General features: G+C 46.6%; 1 protein-coding gene across 4 annotated transcripts in view; it reads right to left on the bottom strand.

Annotated features, from left to right (window-relative positions):
• Nucleotides 1-21155, bottom strand: part of vps50 (VPS50 EARP/GARPII complex subunit) — a 58198-nt gene that overhangs the window by 24589 nt on the left and 12454 nt on the right. For all 4 annotated transcript variants that reach the window (XM_029167098.2, XM_029167100.3, XM_029167099.3 and 1 more), the window contains exons 6-18: nucleotides 19431-19501; nucleotides 19227-19344; nucleotides 18999-19034; nucleotides 18563-18645; nucleotides 15138-15180; nucleotides 14193-14291; nucleotides 11610-11750; nucleotides 8626-8758; nucleotides 3791-3879; nucleotides 3607-3701; nucleotides 3042-3140; nucleotides 1745-1835; nucleotides 1057-1239 (exon numbers count right to left, since the gene is read on the bottom strand). In XM_029167098.2, coding sequence (XP_029022931.1) covers nucleotides 1057-1239; nucleotides 1745-1835; nucleotides 3042-3140; nucleotides 3607-3701; nucleotides 3791-3879; nucleotides 8626-8758; nucleotides 11610-11750; nucleotides 14193-14291; nucleotides 15138-15180; nucleotides 18563-18645; nucleotides 18999-19034; nucleotides 19227-19344; nucleotides 19431-19501 — 1281 coding nt within the window. The remainder of the gene's footprint in view (nucleotides 1-1056; nucleotides 1240-1744; nucleotides 1836-3041; nucleotides 3141-3606; nucleotides 3702-3790; nucleotides 3880-8625; nucleotides 8759-11609; nucleotides 11751-14192; nucleotides 14292-15137; nucleotides 15181-18562; nucleotides 18646-18998; nucleotides 19035-19226; nucleotides 19345-19430; nucleotides 19502-21155) is intronic.

Below are 21155 nucleotides of genomic sequence, written 5' to 3' on the forward strand. Positions count from 1 at the left end.
AAGACAGTAAAAGCTGTTAAAATCATGATTATAACACGCTGAATGAAAGTTCTCCATAAGAATCATTTAAAAGAAAAATAAACCACACGGCGATAAAAGTGCTGTGATTTAACGCTGTCTTGGTACTTTGGGCCATAATGGGTGTATAACCATAAAACACCAGATCTGAGGTGGAAAAACAGTGAAGTCATCTGAGCCTCAAAGGAAAGCTGGACTGAAGCTCCGCTGAAACAAGACAATATTGTCTTTGTCCTCAACTGCAGGTTCAGCTAAGACCACAGCCATATAGAAAGGATTACAAGCTTTAGAACAACCTGAGTCAAGACGTCTGTAATCCTGATGAGTTGGAAAGTGCAATATTACTTTTGATGTTGAGTCTGAAAGGGAAATACAATATTATAAAGACCACTGTAAGTGGTGTCTGGACGTGTGTGCCCCTGAATGTACTGTGATGCCGTTTCCTTTAAACAAATATGCCTTTTTGATCCTGGTTTTGGATTAAAATCTACAAAAATGGACATCACAGACTTTAAGGCAAAGTGCTGCCTATTTATATAAACACTACACGAGTGGAGAGCAGGTTTTTGTACTGCCGAAAAATGAGTGAATCCTGATGAATGAGAAATAGAGAAATTACTGCAGATGCTGCATTATTAGATTCTGCGTTATTATATTCCAGTCTAATTTAGATTTGGGCTCTGAGCTACTGCTGCTGCTGCTGCTGATGCACGAAGATTCATTTGCTACTTAACAACTTATATTACATGTCAGACAGTGCAACAAAGTGCTATAATAGTCGGGGTAGGTTCTGCACTGCTGGCTCTACATTGTTAATAAAGGTTTATTACGGTGATGACGGCGGTGATGACAGCTTGAGGGCTGCTCTAAGCCACTTCATGACACACAGTGGTTACGTCCCTATTAATCTACTCATCTGTTTAGTGGCTCTGGTTTCTGTTTTAGCTTAACAAGCAGGTGTCTGGCTGGGAAACCCAACACCGGCCAATGAATGAAAGGGGGAAAGTAGCGAATGGCACTGACTGCTCTGGCACTTACTCCATTTGATGCCAGCACGTCCTCCGTCTCCTCTTCCTTGTGTTCAATGTGCACCTCGAAGGGGTTGCCCTCTTGGATGTACTGCTGGAACAGAGACTCGTCCAGGGGCGGGTTGGTTGAGGATCCGGCCTGCCTGCTTGGGGACACGGACGGGGAGCGGCACTGCCCCATGAACCTGAACTCCTGGGTTGGAGCAGATCACACAAAGTAGGATACTATGAAAGAGTATGTGTGTGTTTGTGGCAAAAAGGCAAAGATGAAGGAAAGCTGAATATTTTTTTCTGACATCTTTGCTATTCTATATTCTATGTTTAAAACTACTGGAGTGGAACATTTCCTTGGTGACGACCTACATTAGGCTTTGACTGTTTTATTTTATTTGTTGCTCATAAAAGGGGGAGGGAGACAAACGCTAGCATGCAGGCCACAGGGGACTGCAGCAGATTCATCTTCTTCTACTATACAGTCTGTCTACTGAACCTCCTGTGTTGATGCACAGGCTCAAACACTTGCACGCACCCACACACGCAGCCACCCACACACAAACCACTGAGCAGGAGCCCCTCTGTTTTATATTCCAGGGTGAATTACGGCGTGGCGGGGGTGTGCAATGAGTGACAGTGTGGAAAACGTGATCGCTATCGCGCTTCGCTTTCCCAAGCAACTCAGTGGCGCCATTCTCACTCACGTGGAGCTGGGAGATGTTGAAGTTGGACTTGACCGGACAGAGCTCCCATGTTTCGTTCTCCAGGAACATCCTCAGCTCTTCAAGTCGCGCTCTGGGGGAGAGAAAATGATTAATGAATTTAAAAAGGAGGGGCAAAAAAAAGTCTGTTACAAAACAAAACGAAACGCCACGGTTTGTAAAGCTCAATCGAATGAGCCACAGGTGTGTGAGACCACAGCTCAAGGCTCCTCTCATCCCACTACACTCGCCTACTACATCAATATTAGCAGGTGAAATGTCGCGTGGAGCCTTCGAAGTTACCTGTGCTCAAAGTACGAGTAGTAAAAGGATGTGGAACACAGGCAGCAAAGACTAACGCGCTGTAACAGTAGCTTTTATTTAAAACTAGCTTCTTGTCTCTACAGCCCATTTTCTCAAAAGTAATGCATTTGGGATTAAAGGACATCAATACTGGGATAACGGGCCAGCGGACATTACCCGTGGCAACGCTCTCAGATATGCATCATGCCTGAACCCTGCCAATGTCACTCCGTCCTGTGCAGCCTCGGGCCGACAATAAAGCCAGCGTGATGACTGAGTGCGCCGCGGCGGGCGGCTGACGGGCGCACGCAGGCATCAACCGGCCAAAGTTCACCGCTGGGTCATCTCTTAGCCAATCACGCTCAGCGCTAATGCAAAGATGGAGCGCGCTGAAAGCCCCCAGCCGGCCGTGGGCGACATGCGTAATGTGTCCCTGTAATGGAGTCGGGCGTGCGTCTCCTCTCCTCTCCTTCCTCTCCGCTCGCAATTTAGCGCTGACATCACTTCCGTGTCGCCACCTTTAACCTAATGATGTATCTCATCGTGCCTCACCGTCTCCCTCCTTTCTGCTTTGTGTCATAACAATAAAGCTCATTACCATTATGACATTTCAACATCGTATCAATGATTCTTCGCAGGAAGTCACAATTCAAATTACCCCTGATGATGTGGCGCTGTCTGTGTGAACGCATACATATTCATGGGGCTGGCGGGGGGTTATGTAATCAAGATGTAAATGTGCTTCCGGCTCAGTGAGTGTTACAATGTAATTACACATCTACTCCAGAGAGGTCTATGCTGGGAATACAGGGTGTGACGGTGTTAACCTGCTTCCAAAGATCCGCTCCCTCTACTGTCGTCTTCGCAACTTTTTTAATGACATGTGGGAACCTGGTGCGTCACATCCATACACTCGGCGTTTAATTGATCACACACTGTGGAGAAACAGGAACACATCGTCACGTGATGTGGGAGCAGCGGCGGCGCTGTGCTGTACCTGTGATAGTTCTTGAAGTAGTTGACACTCTGGCGTTTGATAGACTCCTGCAGAACCTCCGACTTGCTGCCGCAGAACTCCTCACCCACCTGCATCAACCTGAAAGTGAGGGGCGAGGGGTCAAAGGTCAGCAGAGGCGTTCCAACGATACAGTAAAAGTGAATACAGGACAAATAAACAGAACCTGAATCTACCATGCAAAATTACTGCAAGTCCAATGATGTCCCGATACAACCCATTGAGTATTTACAGCGTAAAGGCTTCAACAACCAGGAGCCCTTTGTCACTGACACAAAACACTGTCCCACTGTTACAAGAGCTGCTATCTGATGGAGCATGTCCTGTCTGTCTACAGAGAGCAGAACAAGCGGACTCCTACTGCGCAAGAGTCTGTATGTGTGTGTGTGTGTGTGTGTGTGTGTGTGTGTGTGCTTAATAGCCTTATTTACAGGCCTGCATAAGCACAAGCCTGCAAGTTAGCACTGCTGTGCTTAATAACATACCACCTCATTAAGATGTGTACGTTGTGTGTGTGTGCAGACCGTACGTCTGAGCAGCCGCTAACCTGCTGATGACATCCAGCACCACTATGAAGTCGTCGTATTTAAAGTTAGACATGTCTGTCCCCAGGATGTAGGCCTTCACTTTCAGCTGGACGTCCTGAGGAGAGAGAGCACGCGGACATGGTGATCTGTGGAAGCAGAGACGCTTCAGACCCCACACAGACAAACAGACCCGTCTCCGCTAACCTGCCAGATCCGAGTCAGGCCATGCTCCAGCTTCTTCTTCACGTAGCTGCGGTCCACCACCAGCTCATCAGACTCTGCCACAGCGTCATCTATGGGCACACAGACAGATAATCAATACAGAGACATGGAAATTCATTTATCAATTATCTGACTGTCAGACAGAAGGAAAATGTTTCTTATTATACATTGGCAGGATATTAATTCCCAGATACCAACTTTACAGTAACACACCGGTAAAGTTCTTCACTGCATGTTTGACCACGCCTGAATGAAAGCGGCCTGCTGTCGGTCTGCATTGAAAACCAGCGAAGGTCTCAGTCCTCCGAGAGGAGAAGATTGACAGCTCACTGTCAGATGACAACGACACCTCCAGTGAACATGGTTCCTCCTCTATCATCAGCTCACCGTCCCTGTATGTTGCTCTTTTTCTTTCTTTCTTTCTTCTTTCCTCTGACCGATCAGACGGAATAGCATGTGGTGCAGACGCAGCAGCGGTCGGCTACAATGACTGCAATACTTTCCTTTAGCTGAAAATTGCCTCAATCAATTTCACGCTGCTTGCCCTGTTTGAGGAGGATCTCTAGGAAAGGCAGCAGCAGTGAGCCTGTGAAACAACAAGCATGTGGCTGTCAATCTCCCATTAAATTCCCTTAAAGCACTATAATGACAGAAATCCTGTTGCTAATTTGCATGTCTGTTGATGGCTTGTCTAACTTTGATCACTTATCACTGTATTCATTAGCCACAGTTAAAAAAAAAACAAATGTATACTTTTTAAAATTAAGCCAGAGACAACTTCTGTGTGATGAAACCAAATTCCACTGAGGCTACGTATTGTTCCCAGTCTGTTAGAGAGCCTCTTCATGCTTAGTTAGCATTGTACAAGCATGTATATGTTCAGAGCAGCTGAACACTTCGGTAAATCCATTACCATGTACGCAAATCCCCGCAGGGGGTGCACAGATTTATGGGAAAGACATTCAGAGGGAAAGAATTTCCAAAAACTACGGCCGACAATGTCAAAAGGAGTAGGAGCAGTGAGAAGAGACATAAATGTGTCACTAGCGGGAAATGTGTGGCTCTCCATCCGTGCATCTGAGATCACACAGTCGCCCTTCATTAACCATTAAACCAGATGATGCTTAGGCGCATTAGTCAGAAAAAAACAAGGCAGACGGGCATAAATCATGGACTGTGCTTTTCTTATTCTCCAGTGAGATGCTTGAAGGACCGACGGCTTCAAGCATGCAAACACATAACTTAACTCCGGCGTCTCCAGTCCAAACAGAGCCACTCGCACCGGACCTGCTGGGCGAGGCATTCGTCTGCCAAGCAGGACCATAAACATCTCCTGGCGTTTGGTGCAAACCCTTTCTGCGCGTGTGGGGTGTTTTCACAGTGACGCGTCGAAACAGAAAGCACATCCATTTGAAAAAGTACGAAGAGGAATAGATTAAAATAAATAAAATGGGCAGAGAGCAGAGAAGGGAGGCGTGAGATGCAGGGAGTGTTACATTAGTCGGTTTATTTTCTGAAGAAGTAACGCAATAAAAATGCATTTTAAAAGACTGATGCTCTGCATGAAAACACAGCGCACGTTGCAAATTACCGTAGTGGAATTCAGACACGAGGGACACATGACCACCATCACTTAGCAAGCAGCAAGATCAGGTTCACTCAAGCGTTTAACGCCAAGTGAAGAACAGGGTGACACACACACACACACACACACACACACACACACACACACACACACACACACACACACACACACACACACACACACACACACACACACACACACACACACACACACACACACACACACACGAGTCCGGTTACATACAGTACATACTATGTTTTAGAACCATTTCCTGTGCAGCCTCGTTTACCTTACACAGGATTTTCCTCCTCCACTGATCTTTTTAATCAGTGCGCATTCAGAGCGGCACTTTACCCACAGGACGCGTGCTAATCGCTCCCCCAGGCAAACAATTACTGTAGCAGCACAAAGGATCTACTCAGCCTTACAACGGACCCTGACAGAAAGTCCAATATAACAAAAGAAGTGGGAAAATCCTCGTGAGGAAGACGCGTCGAGTTTGATCTGCTGAAACTCGTCAAAGCGACAGGATCCCCTAAACATTCTTAACTGGCATGTCCAAGACTTTCCAAGACGCTTTAATTAAGAATGTCAATTCAGCTTTAAGCACTGCATGGATTATCATAAAATCCATCATTATCACATCCAACTTCAGATTAAATACTCTAAATATTTTAAAAGGCTAAACACAAAACCTGTTGCTCTAACAGTTAAATCTGCAACAAGCTCTAAACCAGGAGTTCGATGTGGTGGCGGTGGTGGTGTCACCCCTAGTCAGACAGAAAACCGCTGCTGTCACTCTTCCAACAACAGTGAAAGGCCATGTTCTACACCAGAGCAGCCTCACTCTGCACAGCAGCTGACAAGCGCCGTCATGTTTTCAATAAGTCTCTTGTAGAAAGCCTCGCGCCAATCGTCACGGTTCAGCTTCTCGTCGCTCTATCTGATTGCAATCATCAGACTACGAGATGGGTGCGACAGGGAGTGACGTGCTCCATCCCCTTCCTCTGCGTTTTTTTATAAAACGTGGACGTACTCATCTTACACCCGTCCTTAATCTGGCTGAACCACAGTGATATTCAGCCCACAGCTCCCACTGACGTGTTGCAGTTAATTTCTATTAATGTAACTGACTATATTTACTGATAATAGGTCTGATGATTATTATGCCGAGTGGCCTCCAAAACACTGGCTGTGATTTACGTCACTAATAGAGACAGAGCTGTTGAACACAACTGCATCATTCTCAAAAAGACAAAAGGGCTCGGGAGGCAACGTGACATGGCAACTTGACATATCTGGGTTCCAGTTAATGAGCACAAGGATAGTGGAGAGAGTGGAGTGTGAGGAGGAGGAGGAGGAGGGAAAAAAGAGAAGACAACAGAGTAAAACTGAGGTTATTATAGCCGAGACCTCCAACAAAGCAGAGCAGAGAACGTGACTGAATAATTGATGGTGCATAACGGCGACCGTGTGCTCTTCAAATAACAACACAAATGTCATGGATGACTTACAGAAGGTAAATGTCGCAAGGACAACGAGCACAATGATATGAAAACTGTAGATCAGAATGAAGAGATAGAAACGTCTGTGTAGTCAAAGGTACATTTAAATTAACTGAGACTCTGAGAAGGACAGTCAGTATTTAATAATTGCATTTTAACCAAACTATATATTTCGCCATGGTGTTAAAGTCAGAGTCTGCCTCTCAGCACTGACCTGTCGTCTAAGTGTGCACACGTCCTACCAGGGTTAATGGTGATTATTTAAAATGCGCGTGGGCGGTAAACAACGTTTGACTTTTGGTTGCGCTGTTTGTAATGCGGCTACTGTATGGTGACTCACACCCACAGGCTGCCGGTGTATGACTCACACAGCATCAGCCTGTGCGCCAAAAGTTTAACACCGGCGAAGTCAAAGCGCAACTCGCGATTCACGATGCTCGAGTACTATAATGAGACGAGCCCAGGTGAGACGGAAGCAGCCAAGCGTCATCGCGCGATGCCGCCCTCCGCACACGGCTCGTGTCGGGGCCCAGCTATTAACGCTCACACAGTCCAGCCCTGATCGAACATGACAGGTGGGCGCTACAACAGCAAATCCATTTAGTCAGGTAGGGAGCAGACTACGTCTTGAATCAACCCTTCCTTTTTCTGAGTGGCCAGATTAATCAGCTCAACATTGAACTAACCAGCTCTATGTATTTATCAAGTTTCAATGGGATGTTCGTTTTTCTGTCCTGATGAGATTGTGAAAGTGTTTCTGTGACATTTTATGTATGTAAAGTGTCTAGCTGCTCATTTTAACTTGTCTTTAATGAAATGAGATAAAGGTTGTGCAGTGAATCAGGGCTGAGGCAGCTCTCATGCGCATATTACATATATAGAGACAGTGAAAGGTGAAGCCCAGGACAAAACGAGCACCTTTACCCGGAGGACAGAGGCGACAGCCAATCAAACGATGAGATGATAGATGTGATGCAGTGGACGTCCTTTGACTGTCCAAGGACAGTGTCTAATAACGGACCCTGAGGAACCAGCATGTCACCAACCGTGCAGGACATCATCGTGTCCTCATCTATCCCCCTAATGAATTCTCTATTGTATGTGAAACAGGGACTATTAATCTGTTGCTATGCAGCAAAGGGCACAGAGAGCGATGTGGCAGTCTGTGCGGAGACATTGCAAAATGTCTTCCTCTGGTACACTTCATTAGAAATCCGTCCGCTAATGGAGCTTATTTCTAAATCCCATCTCAAAGCTGATGACTCACATCTGGTGGCTGGCTGAAGGCAGAGAGGACAGAAGCAGCAACAGAGGCAGCACTTGTCTTGATCCAGACATAAGCTTTTGGTTTGGACAGAAGAAGTGCAGAGTCATCTTGTGTTCTTAATGGGGCGCGGCTAAAGCGTGGCGAGAGACAGTTTCCAGAGAGTCCGTGTACAAATAGGCATTCCTTCAGTTGAGAAAGCAAGAAAACCGGTATTTCAAAGGAAAGGTTGAATATAAAAATAAAGTGAAGATGAGGAGTGGCGAGAAAGGCAGAGTTACAGAGTGATAATGGGTTGTACAAAGACTGAAGGTGTGACCAGTGTGAAAGTCATGTGGTCTGTCTGCGGGTGTGACAGGTTGTAGATTTCAGTATTGAAGCTGTTATTGCGCCAAAGGGAGACGCTTCCACGGGGGAATGCGGGTCAGGAAAAACAGAGAGGTGTTGCTGGAAAACAAATTACCTGGAGTGGGCGCGTTCTCCTGCCTGTCGCGTTCCTCGTGCCACTGCATGGTGCGGTAGTAGCTCAGCATCACCTCCCACAATGCCTTGCAAAGATCCATCAGGCAGGGGATGTAGCTTTCCAAGGTGATATGCTGACAGGAAAGAAGTTAGGAAAGCAACGTTACAGGTGCCGTTTACCCAATGAAAACCTTGAGACGCTTACGCGGCTCAGTACATTTACAGTCCAAACACCTTTTCTGTCTCTAGTTGTTGTAAAAACTGAGAAAACACTGTCAACATAGCATTTTTAAAAACACATCTAATGGTAGAAGTGGCTGCTGACGACAGGAAAAAAAAAAGTGCATGGCGATAAAGAGACCCCCAACTGTGCGGCGACTGCCGTGAGTAAAGGCTTTTTCCTCTGGCATGTCTGAGAGGCCATGAGCGACAAAGTGCTCCTTGCCAGGAGAATCTCTCACCCAAACATTTCTCTGTGGCAGGTCAGGAATAGATTCCCGACTGTGAGCCGTCAGCAAGAAAGCGTCACGTTCTAACTGCCGTCTAAACAGACGGAGGTCAACACAGCTGAACCGTAAAGCATCTATGGATCCTCTGCTTCATGGCTGAAGCTAAACTGTACATCGCTATTATTTTAGAAACGGCGTCAGGTTGTCACTAAATGAACAGAGACAAATCATACTGTGGATAAACCTACAATACCTGCACTTACAAACAGGAACCAGTATAAGCTCTAGTCTACATACAATAGATTGGAGGTGGATGATGAACAACATCATCCAAACACTGAAAGAAAATAGAAACAATGAATCTGGAACCTGGCCCGAGGATCCAATCGGTGTCTGGCAGCAGATTTAGTTTGTAATGAATTAGCAGTGAAGCTATATGACAATATTGGATCGCTGCCGAGTGGAGAATGTGAGGGAACACGCTGGGCTGCTGACGAACATCTGGATCCTGTTCGTCTCATAGTCCGTGTAATTTCCCTGATACCAACGGAGGAAATGACTCAAAGAAAAAATATTCCAAACCGCTAGTCCAACCGCTACTCCAAGTAAAAAAAAAAAAAAAAAATCAAATTGAAAGTGAACATGAGGTTTCCTACTGACACCACGTCATTTCAGTAACGTCTACAGAAAAAGCGTGTTCAGTTTGGTCTTTTGTGGTTCAGAGAAAAAGCTCTACTTCTACCAAAGTCAGAGAGGCCGGGGATCAATAAGGAGCGAAGCCCGCCAATAATGATGAGCTGCGGATGTAAAATTAGTAAGAGCAGCAGTGACCTTTGTGGGTGGTTGTACATTTCCCTTGAATTTTAACCTGCCATAACTAAGAGGCAGGTCTAATGTGACCGACACGTCTGTCGCTGCATTTATTAGAGGAACCACGACTAAGACAAACACCGAGTTGCCCGTGGATGCGGTTCTGCAGCACACGTTCTCCGGCGGTCCACTCGACTGGAACCAAGAGCAAAACAACAGCAATCAGCGGAAAGAGCAGCGAGTTTTGCTGAGCCCATTTCCTCAGCCACTTTATCGATTCCTAGCAGGATTTGAAGACATTTTTTTTTAACACTAGCAACAGACAAGTCGTGAGTTAAAAGCCCAAGTCAATTTTCCAACGTTATGACCCACACGTAGATATTAACTGTACTACATAACAAGTTTCATTTCAAAAGTGAAGGCTTAAAATACAATATCCAACGGAAAAGCAAACCACCTCATGCTGTATATCCATAGAAACCACAGCACAAAGGCTGAAACGGGCAGCAGTGACACAAATGAAGTGCGCGTGGGTGTTCTCGCAGTTCTTCATACGAGCATGTACCCGTGTGTGTGTAGGTGCTGCCCTATCAATCATGATCATACAGTCTAGAGAGTGTGACCGCACATCTCATCACCCTCGAATTGGTGGAGTGTTTGTACAGCGCGCACACGCTCGGTATGAGTGGAGTCAGGCAACGCAGCGCGCCGACAGGATATTTATCAAAAGCGAGTAAATATTAGGACGTCTCCAGGGCATTCCTGATAAAGATCACTAATAAGCCCAAGTCCAAAAAAAAAGGACCGTGCAAAAGATGGAAATCATGGAACATTTTTATTATTTGGAATATTTTGGGAGAAACATATCATGTATCCGAAACTTATCTCAAAGTGTCAACACAACCTCAAAGCTTTAGAATGTAGTAGTGAAGTACATTTAAATATCAAATGTTACAGACTAACTGCAGACTTTCAACTACAGTACAGTATCAACTGTGTCATGAAAAACAAGACTAAATTCAGGGAAAAAGTGATGGGGAACGACAAGGCAGAGGAGGTAGGAGGTAAAGAGCAGGGCACAGGCAGTGCCCCTCTAATAAACTCTACAGTCAACAACAAGGCCAAACATGGAGTAAGAGATTCAGGAAGGAAAAAAACGATGACAGCTGACATATGAGGAGAGAGTAAAAACGAACCCTCAGACCCGGCAGCGATAACCTTTATCTATACTCTTTCTAGCCCTTTACAGCGTAGGTCAGACTTCAGCCCCTGGGGGAGGAGAGCTCACGCTCGGAACGTTCATGATGAATGGACCCAGTTACGGCTTACTGGGCATGCAAATGTGATTTATTTTGATCTGAGAGAGGGAGAAAAGGACAGAGCGGGACCAGAGGCGCGTGGGCCGGGAGAACCCAGTCAGAAAGTGCTGCCGCTGCACCGCGCCGGTGCCGTAGCATGAGCAAGATTGATTGTCTGTGTATATCTATGTAAATATAGGCTATCGCATTCACTTGCATCCTGTTTTCTTTCCCTTGTCATGAAATGTGGCAGTTTGTGCTTGAATATAAGTAGTACATCACGTGTCATTTACACAAACACACTATTTTTTGCTTTTTAAAGTGTGTGATTGACTGAAGAAGCAGCTACAGTAGGCGTCACAGTGGCAGTTACCTCAAAGATCTGAAGCCAGAGACTTAAAGGGGGTTGTGGAGGTCCTCGTCCTTACCGTGCACAGGTCCTTGTACTGCATCTTCTGAAATTTGGTATCGGCGTTGCCGGCGCACAGCTCCACGTAACCCAGCACCACCTGGAACACCGTGTTGTGGATGGCCTGGGTGAAGTGCATATGCAGCTGGTCCATAGCAGTCTGAAAAGGGGACACGCCCATCAACAACACATCGTAAGACACTCACAGAACTGAAAAAAAAAACATATGAGCATCTACATCAGTGATTCATGGCATAGCTCAGTTGATCAGCTGCCTCTGGCTCTAATTAGAGGCAGCTGCTACTCACATAACTTTTGTCTAAAGTTTGATGTTAAGTCTACAGCAAGTTGTTATGAGTAACCATGGCAACTCATAATAATGAGGATATGACTCATTAATGACTTGCATGAGGTAACACAGTCATGCTTTTGTAGTTATTAAAACAAAATAAATGTTCTCTTCTCAGGTAAACGTTGGAAAACTGGGAGTCAAGCTCATTAGCTGTGACTAAGCAGGGCATCGGAGCCTGGTGATGAGACTGAGAGACGACACTGGCACCCTTCATTTACGCCCCGAGCAAAGAGACGATCAGCAACAAACGCCTGCGCGCGGGTAAAGGATCGAGATCCACACAGTGAGCAACTGTGGGGGCGATGCAGGGAGATAACGCGCCGGACGCGTTCAGAAGGACTAACGATAAAAGGAAGGAGAGATGAAAAACAGCGAGATGCCCACTTGGGGGAAACTTTCAGGGGCCAACGACGAGCCGTTAGTTAGCGTTTGAGTGTGGAAACGCTCCTTATCGCAGTAATAGGAAAACATTATTCATTCTCAACAAGCTTTGATGACGCAGAGTCTCCACCTCAAGGATGGCTGTTGATGTCAAGAGGCGCGCGGCATATTTATTAAAATCAACGCAGGCTCCGGTTTTGAATACTAACGACACTAGTGCGAGGAGACAGCAGTTTGGGCTGTTACACAAAGCAACATCAATCCGTTGTTGATTACCAGTGTTGAGTAAAATGTCATATACATTCATTTATCCAACTGGTCTCAGTTACAGGAAGGTTTGTGTTAAAACGCCCATACAGTAGCGTGAAAACCAATAAGAGTGAAGCGTGTGCATGATTTTCTCATGAGGCGCCGCAGCAGCGACGACAGCGGCCCCGACTTCAACACTCGCCACAGCATACAAACTGCTTACTTAGGAGCTCAGACGGGTGCATCCTGTTCAACAAACAGGCTTCTCTCTTCAGATTCAAATTAAGATGGTGCTGCAAAGTTTCCTACACAATGACCTGGCCCACACACACACACACACACACACACACACACACACACACACACACACACACACACACACACACACACACACACACACACACACACACACAGCGTGCAATACAAAAACGCTACAGAGGATGTTGGCTGGTAGTGTATGAATGTCCAAGAATTCATGTTTGGCACCTTTCACACATCACTGGTTGGGATCTGAAGCCAGAGAATATTACAATGGTTGATGGTGTTCAGCAGCTGAAGACAAAGCTAAATGACTCTGCCTGTGATCCTTCAAAAGCACAACAAGGCTCATATTTCCAGCCCACGCAGTACAGTGCTTCAGAGACTATTAAGGGTCTTTAATGAGGCCATAAACATGTGGTCCCTGGGCTGTATTGCAGCTGAGCTGTTCATGGGCTTTGGGCCGTACCCTGGGAGCTGTGAATATCAAACAATTTGGCATACAGTATGACTGCAGCTCAGTCAGCTGCTGAGATATTTCCTCAACTTTCGCCTGAAAGGCTTGGCCAAACATCTGGAAACTCGTGACGCCACGCGAGTACGCACACATTCCTGTGACTGGCTGCAGGTTGAGCTCCCTGGATGCCCTGAACACCGTCCAGCAGGAATGCGTCTCCGACAGGCATCTGTCGGGAGGACTTTGTGGAGCTGGTGAAACAGATGCTGCGGTTGGTTCCAACTCGGAAAACCAGCACCGGGCCAGGGGCTGCGGCGTCCCTTTATCACTGCGTTTGACCTGAACGACTCCTTTGACTCCACCTCACATGTCCCATCATGCTTTGATTTAATGGACATCTGTTGTCCCAAAAATCTGAACACAGAGGAGCTAGAACTCAGAGTCCATTCAGAGTAATGCAGTTTGCCAATTTATGCATCACTTGTGCAGGTCCACTATTTTATGGGTTCCCCAGCCATGTTAACACATTTATTTCTAATAATTTGATGTTATTAGATATTACCCAAAGATTGTTTTAACATTCCCCTTTGTGGCCGACTTCTGTGGGCGTCGAATGACTGACAGTAAGCAGAGCATCGCTTAACCACAAGGAATGACATGTGTTCTATGTTTATGGACAGCTTATTCTGTTCTAAAGAGAAGAGTGAGACTGCATTATTAAGGTCAGAAAACAACTGTATACATTACTAAAATATCTAATTCCCACGATGAAGAACAGACTAAGCAATAGTCGCCAGAACCTTAAACAAACAAACCCAAAGACATGACGACGTGAGCAGCGAGTGAGGGCAGCTAGCAGTGATGCAGTCATTGCCGTCAACTTGGGAAGAAGTCCAATCACTGACCTGAGTCTTGCCGAGGAGTGTGTAGGCCACCTGGACCTTGGTGTAGTGTGACACATCGAAGTTCTTACAAGTCTTCGACAGGGCGACGTCAAGCTGCTCCTAGAGCCAGAAACAGATGAGGAAGGTAAAAAGAGACAAAGTGAGGACAGGAGCGGAGACAGCTGTGTAGAAACCAAGAGCAGGTCATTGGTAAGTGAAATAAAAACTGACATCTCCACATCTGAAAAACACTAATTACTTATTGTATATGGGCTTGAAGTTGAATCCACCACTACAAAACATGAGAAGGCCACGAAAATCAACCCTTATTAACCGCTGGTGCCTTAAGAGGCTTCAATGAGAATGAACATGAATGAGAACGTTTTTGATTTGATTTACGTGAAATAAATGAAATGAATGAAACGAATGAAATGAAAAGCGACTGAGCTTTCTGCTACTTTAGTTAGAGTGGAGCAGAAGTGTGTTGCTGCCTCTTGATGGGCACCTGACAGTGAACCACACAGGCCTGTCCTTGTTCCTCTCTCTCTGCTTCGCTTCCTATTAACAAAGTCACGCTGGCAGGTAAACAAACGCGCACCTCAGCGCGCGCACGCCTGTTTGTTGTGTACAGACCCAACTGTAAGTAATTAATCTACTCAAGCGCAGCGGGGCTGGGAAAATTGCTTTGCATACCGCTTATCGCATAAATGGTACAAAGATGCAGCGAGAGATGAAAAAGATATAATTTACTGCGCTTTCACGCTCACAATGGCGCCTTGGTGAATGTGTCGAGATTTGGCACGCCGAGAATGACAGCGTCAGAAATTGGGTATAAATTGGTTCTTTCATACCGGAGCTTCTGGAAAATTACAAGGCTAGAGCGAAATATTACTCACTCCTAAAAACCTCTTTACCGACTTATTTACTCACACAACAGAATTACGGATGAAGTACAGAAAGCCATACCTCGATTTGCTCCAGAGTGTCCTGCAGTTTGGAATTCAATTCACTGGGAAAGAAAACAAGAGACTGCTGAGTGTTCCTGAAGCAGAAAACACAGTCACTCAACAAACGGCACTGTCTTTTGCTGAAGGTAAAGTTTTTGTTGTTGTGACAATAAGACACTTTTTTATATAAATGACTAATAATTTAACCAGGACACAAAACACCAACACCCCCTTGCTGCTTGCACAGGTTTTGCCGCATCCTGGTTTCCGCTTCCCACTCAGCAGCTGTTTAGTCCATCCCAAGACACCGGTTCAATTCCCCCGTGACTCCCCTCCCGCTCTGAACAAACTCGTGATCACCCTCTGTTCCGCCATCTCCCCGCACATGTCCCTGCTCTGCTCGGGGTCTGCTGCAGGTCAGCCTCGCTTACGTCGTGCCTCCAGGGAGCGCGCGGCGACCCAGGAGAGACAGCGTCCTTAGCAAAATGCTAATGAGGCATCTTAGCTCAGCTCAAGCGGAGGATGGATGGAGAATGATGAGAGGGAGGAAGAGGAAGCATCTAAGGAGGTGTTTGCAAAGCAGGCGGTGCAAATGAGCATGCCATTTCCCCACTCAGCGCCCTGTGCACCTTTGTGTGCCTGCCTGTGAGGAACAATATGGATGCTCAAACATAGTGAAGACTCATTGGATGTGCAGGAAATGTCACCACAAGTATCATGTCAAGGAGATCCTCGCAGTCAAGTGTCCGAAAACACAGGAAGTCAAGCAACTCCGTCAGTGTAGTGCTGAGCACAAAGCGACGAGTGAGTGAATGAGACGTGTTACATGTTCTATCATTGCAGCGAAGGCTAAAAGGAAGATACTCGCATACCATCAGCCTTTGAAGTGAACTGCCAAGGCTGAGTGACAATTTGCATTCCAACTCTGGAATAGACCGGACGCCAGTGGAGTGCTACCCATCACTAGCATAATATGGCTGGAGCATCGAGCAGCAATACTTGCATTAGCAGAAGCATCTAAAGCTGCGCTTCAACAGAGGGACTGGTGTAGAAATCAGAGCCAGAATCCTCAGGGGAAAGTAGAGCTGTGAGAAGAAGGTGCTGAAGCTGGGACTGCTGCCAAAGGGTGAGCTCTTCGATGTCAGATACTGCACGCGGAGGAAATAAACCCGAATGTGGGAAACGAGGGCTTAAGGTTCTGGCAGACAAACAGAACACTGTAGTGGACCCCCCCCCCCCCCCGGTGCTGAGCGGTGGCAAACAGGACTGTGGCTAAAGCTCAAAGCGGACGGTGTCGGGAGAGCGTGTGAGAAAAGGCCCAATCAGCGTGAACAGGGATCAGAGAACTGATTGTCAGGACCTGACTTGAATTTGCATTATTGATCAAGATGCTGTTTGCAAATCCTTTTAACTCTCCATTGCGTGAGAGTGTCATTTAGGAATAAATTTGCATTATATTAGGAAAATACTTGCTGTACAGTAAATATAAATTAATCTCATATCGTTAATATAGACTTTTGTTTTTCCAAGGAACAACACAATAGATGACGCCAAAGGCAGCGAGCCATGTTTGTACTTAATGACGCTGCCCAGCGCGTGTTCATGCACAGATGATCTCCTCCCCACATGCACAGTGGCATCCTTCCATCATCAGAAAGAATATATAACGACCAGATGAGAAGAAAACCCTAATTAGCAGGCGGTTCCCTTAAGGAACTGAGACCGAGATGGAGTTAGATGGAAATCAGAGTCTTTTCCCTGCGTTTTCAATTATCCTTGGCGATAGGTGTCCACAGAGCCTCAAAGCAAGTTCATCTGCAGTGACTCGCTGACTCACTCAACAGGCAGCGTGTTCAGAGCTTCAAGGATGGAGAAAGGCAAAATGCTTCCAACCAGACAAACATCATTCAAACTGACTATTCTAAATACAGTTTCTAATGGTGAAAAAAAACTCCTATAAATAACAGCTTCAGATCAAAGTACCCGACACGCTTGGCCTCAGGTCCTGATGCTGCGTGTCCAGTGTGGACTTTATTCATCATCTTTAAATGACTGCTACGTGTAAACACCAACACAAATTACAGCAGCAGATAGTTATGGAGAACAGTTTGAAAACCTCCATAGGCAAAGTGTCTGAAATAATTGAAATCACGAACACTGGGCTGATACACTAAACGGCTGGTGCACAGATCCGCGGCAGAGAAATGAAAGCAGGAGGCCTCTGCCCTCCTTCATACACTGTGCTTCTCTTACAGAACGTAACACACCAACACATTAGACGTTCTCATTTTCTAAATGTGAGCAGTGTGTGTGTGTGTGCGTGCGTTTATTTCTGTGCTGCCAATCCAGCTCCAGGGCAGTCATGGTCTACAGTAGATTAGACTTCTTACCACAGCAGGGTTCACACTTTATGAGCACCGTGCTGACCACAGATGACCGCATGAAAATGAACCGACGTCGGGCACGAGGCTGAAGAGCCTCCTTAAAAAAAACGGCTTTCGGGGAGGTTCAGGAAAAGGACAAAGGAAGAGAAAACGAAGCCTCCGTGTGCAGAAAAGCCATAATAACAAGGTTGAATCCAATGTGCAGCCGACCACAACAGGCCATGCTGCAGTCAGGGTCCCAGAGAGTTGTGTGACCGGCATTGGGCCTGTGGCAGGAAAAGGTGAGACGGGCTTTGAAGCGTCCGTGCTGTGTGAACACAGTCCTTCCTTTTGCGGTGATCACTGCACAACAGCCATCGGTGCCGAGACGCTGATCCTCGCCGTGAATATGCAACAATATTAATGGTATATTAATGGCACAGGGAGAGCAGACGGGATATCAGCACGGATAAACAGACGCTGGCAGGAAAGAGTGGGAGGGAAATTCAGCCTCCTGTGCATTATGGTGTTTTATTGACAATTTCCCAGCAGTCACTCAAATGCCGTTATAGCATTGTCGTCTGCTTCGCTGGTCTGGGTGGTGTCTTTCATTGTAAAGCCTGTCTGCTCTAAGTTCCAACATGTGCTCGTGATGAACACAATTTTCGAAACTCCTTGATATTAAATACCAGTCGGACGAACCAGCGAACACTGGCGACAGACTTAATATGACGCATGCAAGCGTCATTAAACGACCCCGACGGTTCACGGTTGTTCTTTATGTGATCGAGCACTTTTATCAGGTCTGTCCGTCCATCTGTGGGCGCGCGCATCTGTCTGGCGCCGGCTGCCGGCTGATTAGCTGGGTCTCTTCATCTTCATCAAGGGGGGGGAGACCGTCACAATAGCACAAAACCACCACTGCATTTAAAGCAGCGGCGTTACAACAAGCGCCAACCACACCAGCGTTAAACTTGATGAGGATTTGAGACAAACACTGTTTAACAGATCAGGACGCGGCCTGTTCCGTCACAGTGACTGATATCCGTGCCTGCGACCTAACATTGGACTCGCACTGTACCTGATGCAGCTGTAGTGTTTGAAGGTGCTGGCGGCCTTCTGGCATTCCAGGCAGAGCTGGATGGCACCTGGATAGTCTTCCTCCTACAGAAACAGGGAAGTGAGGTCATCTAATGTATTTTCCAACCGTGCTGTGCTAAACGGAAAACTAGCCCTTGATCGTTCTGGATCGTGACAGTTACAGTGCGTTTACTTCCCCCCGCACATGCAGTGTAAAGGCGGCGGCGGCATCGCAGCAGATGCTCCGCTGATCACCGAGGATCACACACACCCTCGCCATGTGCTACAGCTGACCTTAGCGGTAAACAGGCGCTTCTCGCGTCACCTACGCGTCGTGTTGGCTCAGCTGTCAGTGCGGAACCTCCACAGACGCTGACCTTTCGAGTCGCTAATAAACATATCTCACGTTCGTGTGTTTGGGGAGAGGGTGACAATACCTCAAGCATCTCGCTGAGTCGTACGTCTGTTCTTTGCTGTGAGAGGAGGAACGAGCACACACAGACAAGAGCGCAGGATAAATTCATTAGACCAGAGTATTAAGGGATACATTTCTCCATGTTTTCCTGCTGTCACCATGTTGGTTTAAACCCTGATTAAGACTAAGCAAAAGATCCAAGCAATCTAATCTTATCGTGACGCTTGTCTAGATAACTATGACTATTTACCAGTGTCTTGATGGTCCGCAGAGACTTGAGCAGGCCTGTTAACAGCTGCCGTCTCCTCTGATTGGCCAACAGACCAAGGCTGGCCTCGGTGAACCCCTCCTTTGCCACACTCAGTTGCCTTCACACGAGACGGTGATATAATACAACACAAATGTCAAAAAAACATTCATTTTTAATTCATTTGTAATAAGACAATGACATTACCGTCTTGCATTGGTGCAAATGACTGCTGCCAGCTGCAGGTTTGTCTGTAGCGCTGTCACTCTCTCCAGCTCCTATGAAGAAGACTCAATTAGACCAGTCAAACGTCTCACACATGCATTAGCGCCGTCTTCTGTCAGACGCCTCCTGTTGCGAACCTCTTATGAAGATAGATAATATAGATTATGGTAATAGCTTAGATGTGTACCATCAATGGGAAAGTGAAAGAAACACCCAAACATGCAGAGTAAACCATTCGTTCTTCAGACGCTCAGCATAACAAGGAATCAATGAGCCTGCTGTTCTAAAAGTTCATCTATTATGAGCTTTAATGCCCTCTGCAGAGAAAAGCCACCCGCAGGGGAAGCAGGACTGAGGTGCTGTAACAGCATTCCGCTCTAGTGCCTAAGGTGGGAGACACTTGTTTATTTTAACCTTTTTTCTAAAAAAAGGGCCAAAAACACTGTTAAGCTTACAACAACCCTTTGCCCAAAGACTGGAGTCAAGGAAAAAAATCATTTTCCATGGTGATAAAACAACAACATCATCAAAGCGGCGCTGCAGCTCTTGCTACAAGATCAATAATCCCATTCTAACCCATCTGCCCTCATGATGCGGAGTGTTGACAGAGACCTTGACAAGACCTCAGAACAGTTCGCGAAGGGTTGATTCAGTGCCCTGGGACGTGCGCCATGCGATCAGAGCTGAGCAGACGTCTACTTCATAACAGGACGCTGCATAGATGAGCCCCGCGTGCAGTACATGGGCTCAGAAAAACTCCTTTGAGCTCTGGCAGGGACCGGGCTGACTCACTCGGTGCAGCTGAGCCTAATTAGAGGCTAAATGCAGCAGATTGATTCACAGACTGCATCCGCGTCCTCGGCTCCCTCCAGGACGCGCCGTCCTGATTCCGCCAATATCATGGGAAGTTAAGTGAGCGTAGTGCGCGACGGCCGGTGTTTACTGTTAACTCGTCACATGAACACATACAGCCCAGTGTGGCTTGTACTGTGTTAACCTGTGTCACATCCCTATGCTGGATGACACACGAACAGAGGGAGATCTGCATGCAGCGTACGTGGAGAGAAGAGGTGAAGGTGTTAAACTATGTGGGAGTGAGGGTCAAAGAACAGGAGCGCTGGGGTTCAGACTGCTTCACGCATACTGTATACTGCATTTAGAAGCGGCGATGCTGCCGCTCACCCACAGTTACCACCACGATTGCACGCTTCAATGATGCTGCTACTCCCCGCTTCATATGATCCGCGTCTGTGTCAGCATGCATCTGCGCACACATTTACCACCTTGCCACATGCATTTCCTAACAATTTCCAGGCCCTCGCGCGCATCGGCCCTTAAGATCCCAAAGTAATTAGCAGTCAGGACCATCAAGGTTACTGCTTCGAAGGAGGCGACCAGGGAAAACAAACAAAGGCACCAGAGGCAACTGTGATAAATAAATGTGTCTAGTGGAAAATAATTGAACGCCAGTCCAAGTCTATTCTTCTCCAAAGGTGTTGAGTGCTTGGGCTACCTGGTGCAAATTCATTATAGCTTCGACTCCTACAAGGCAATTTCCTGATACGTCTAGGGGTCACGCTGCTTGGCCACACAATTCAGAGGTGTGTCTTTTTGAATGGGGACATGAGAGGAACATGTTACTATAATCGTTATGCATCCAGCTGTTTAGAGGGGCGATGTCATACGTACAGTTACGTTTCAGAAGAT

Source organism: Betta splendens, chromosome 11, assembly GCF_900634795.4.
Source record: "Betta splendens chromosome 11, fBetSpl5.4, whole genome shotgun sequence".
Classification (NCBI taxonomy): Eukaryota; Metazoa; Chordata; class Actinopteri; order Anabantiformes; family Osphronemidae; genus Betta; species Betta splendens.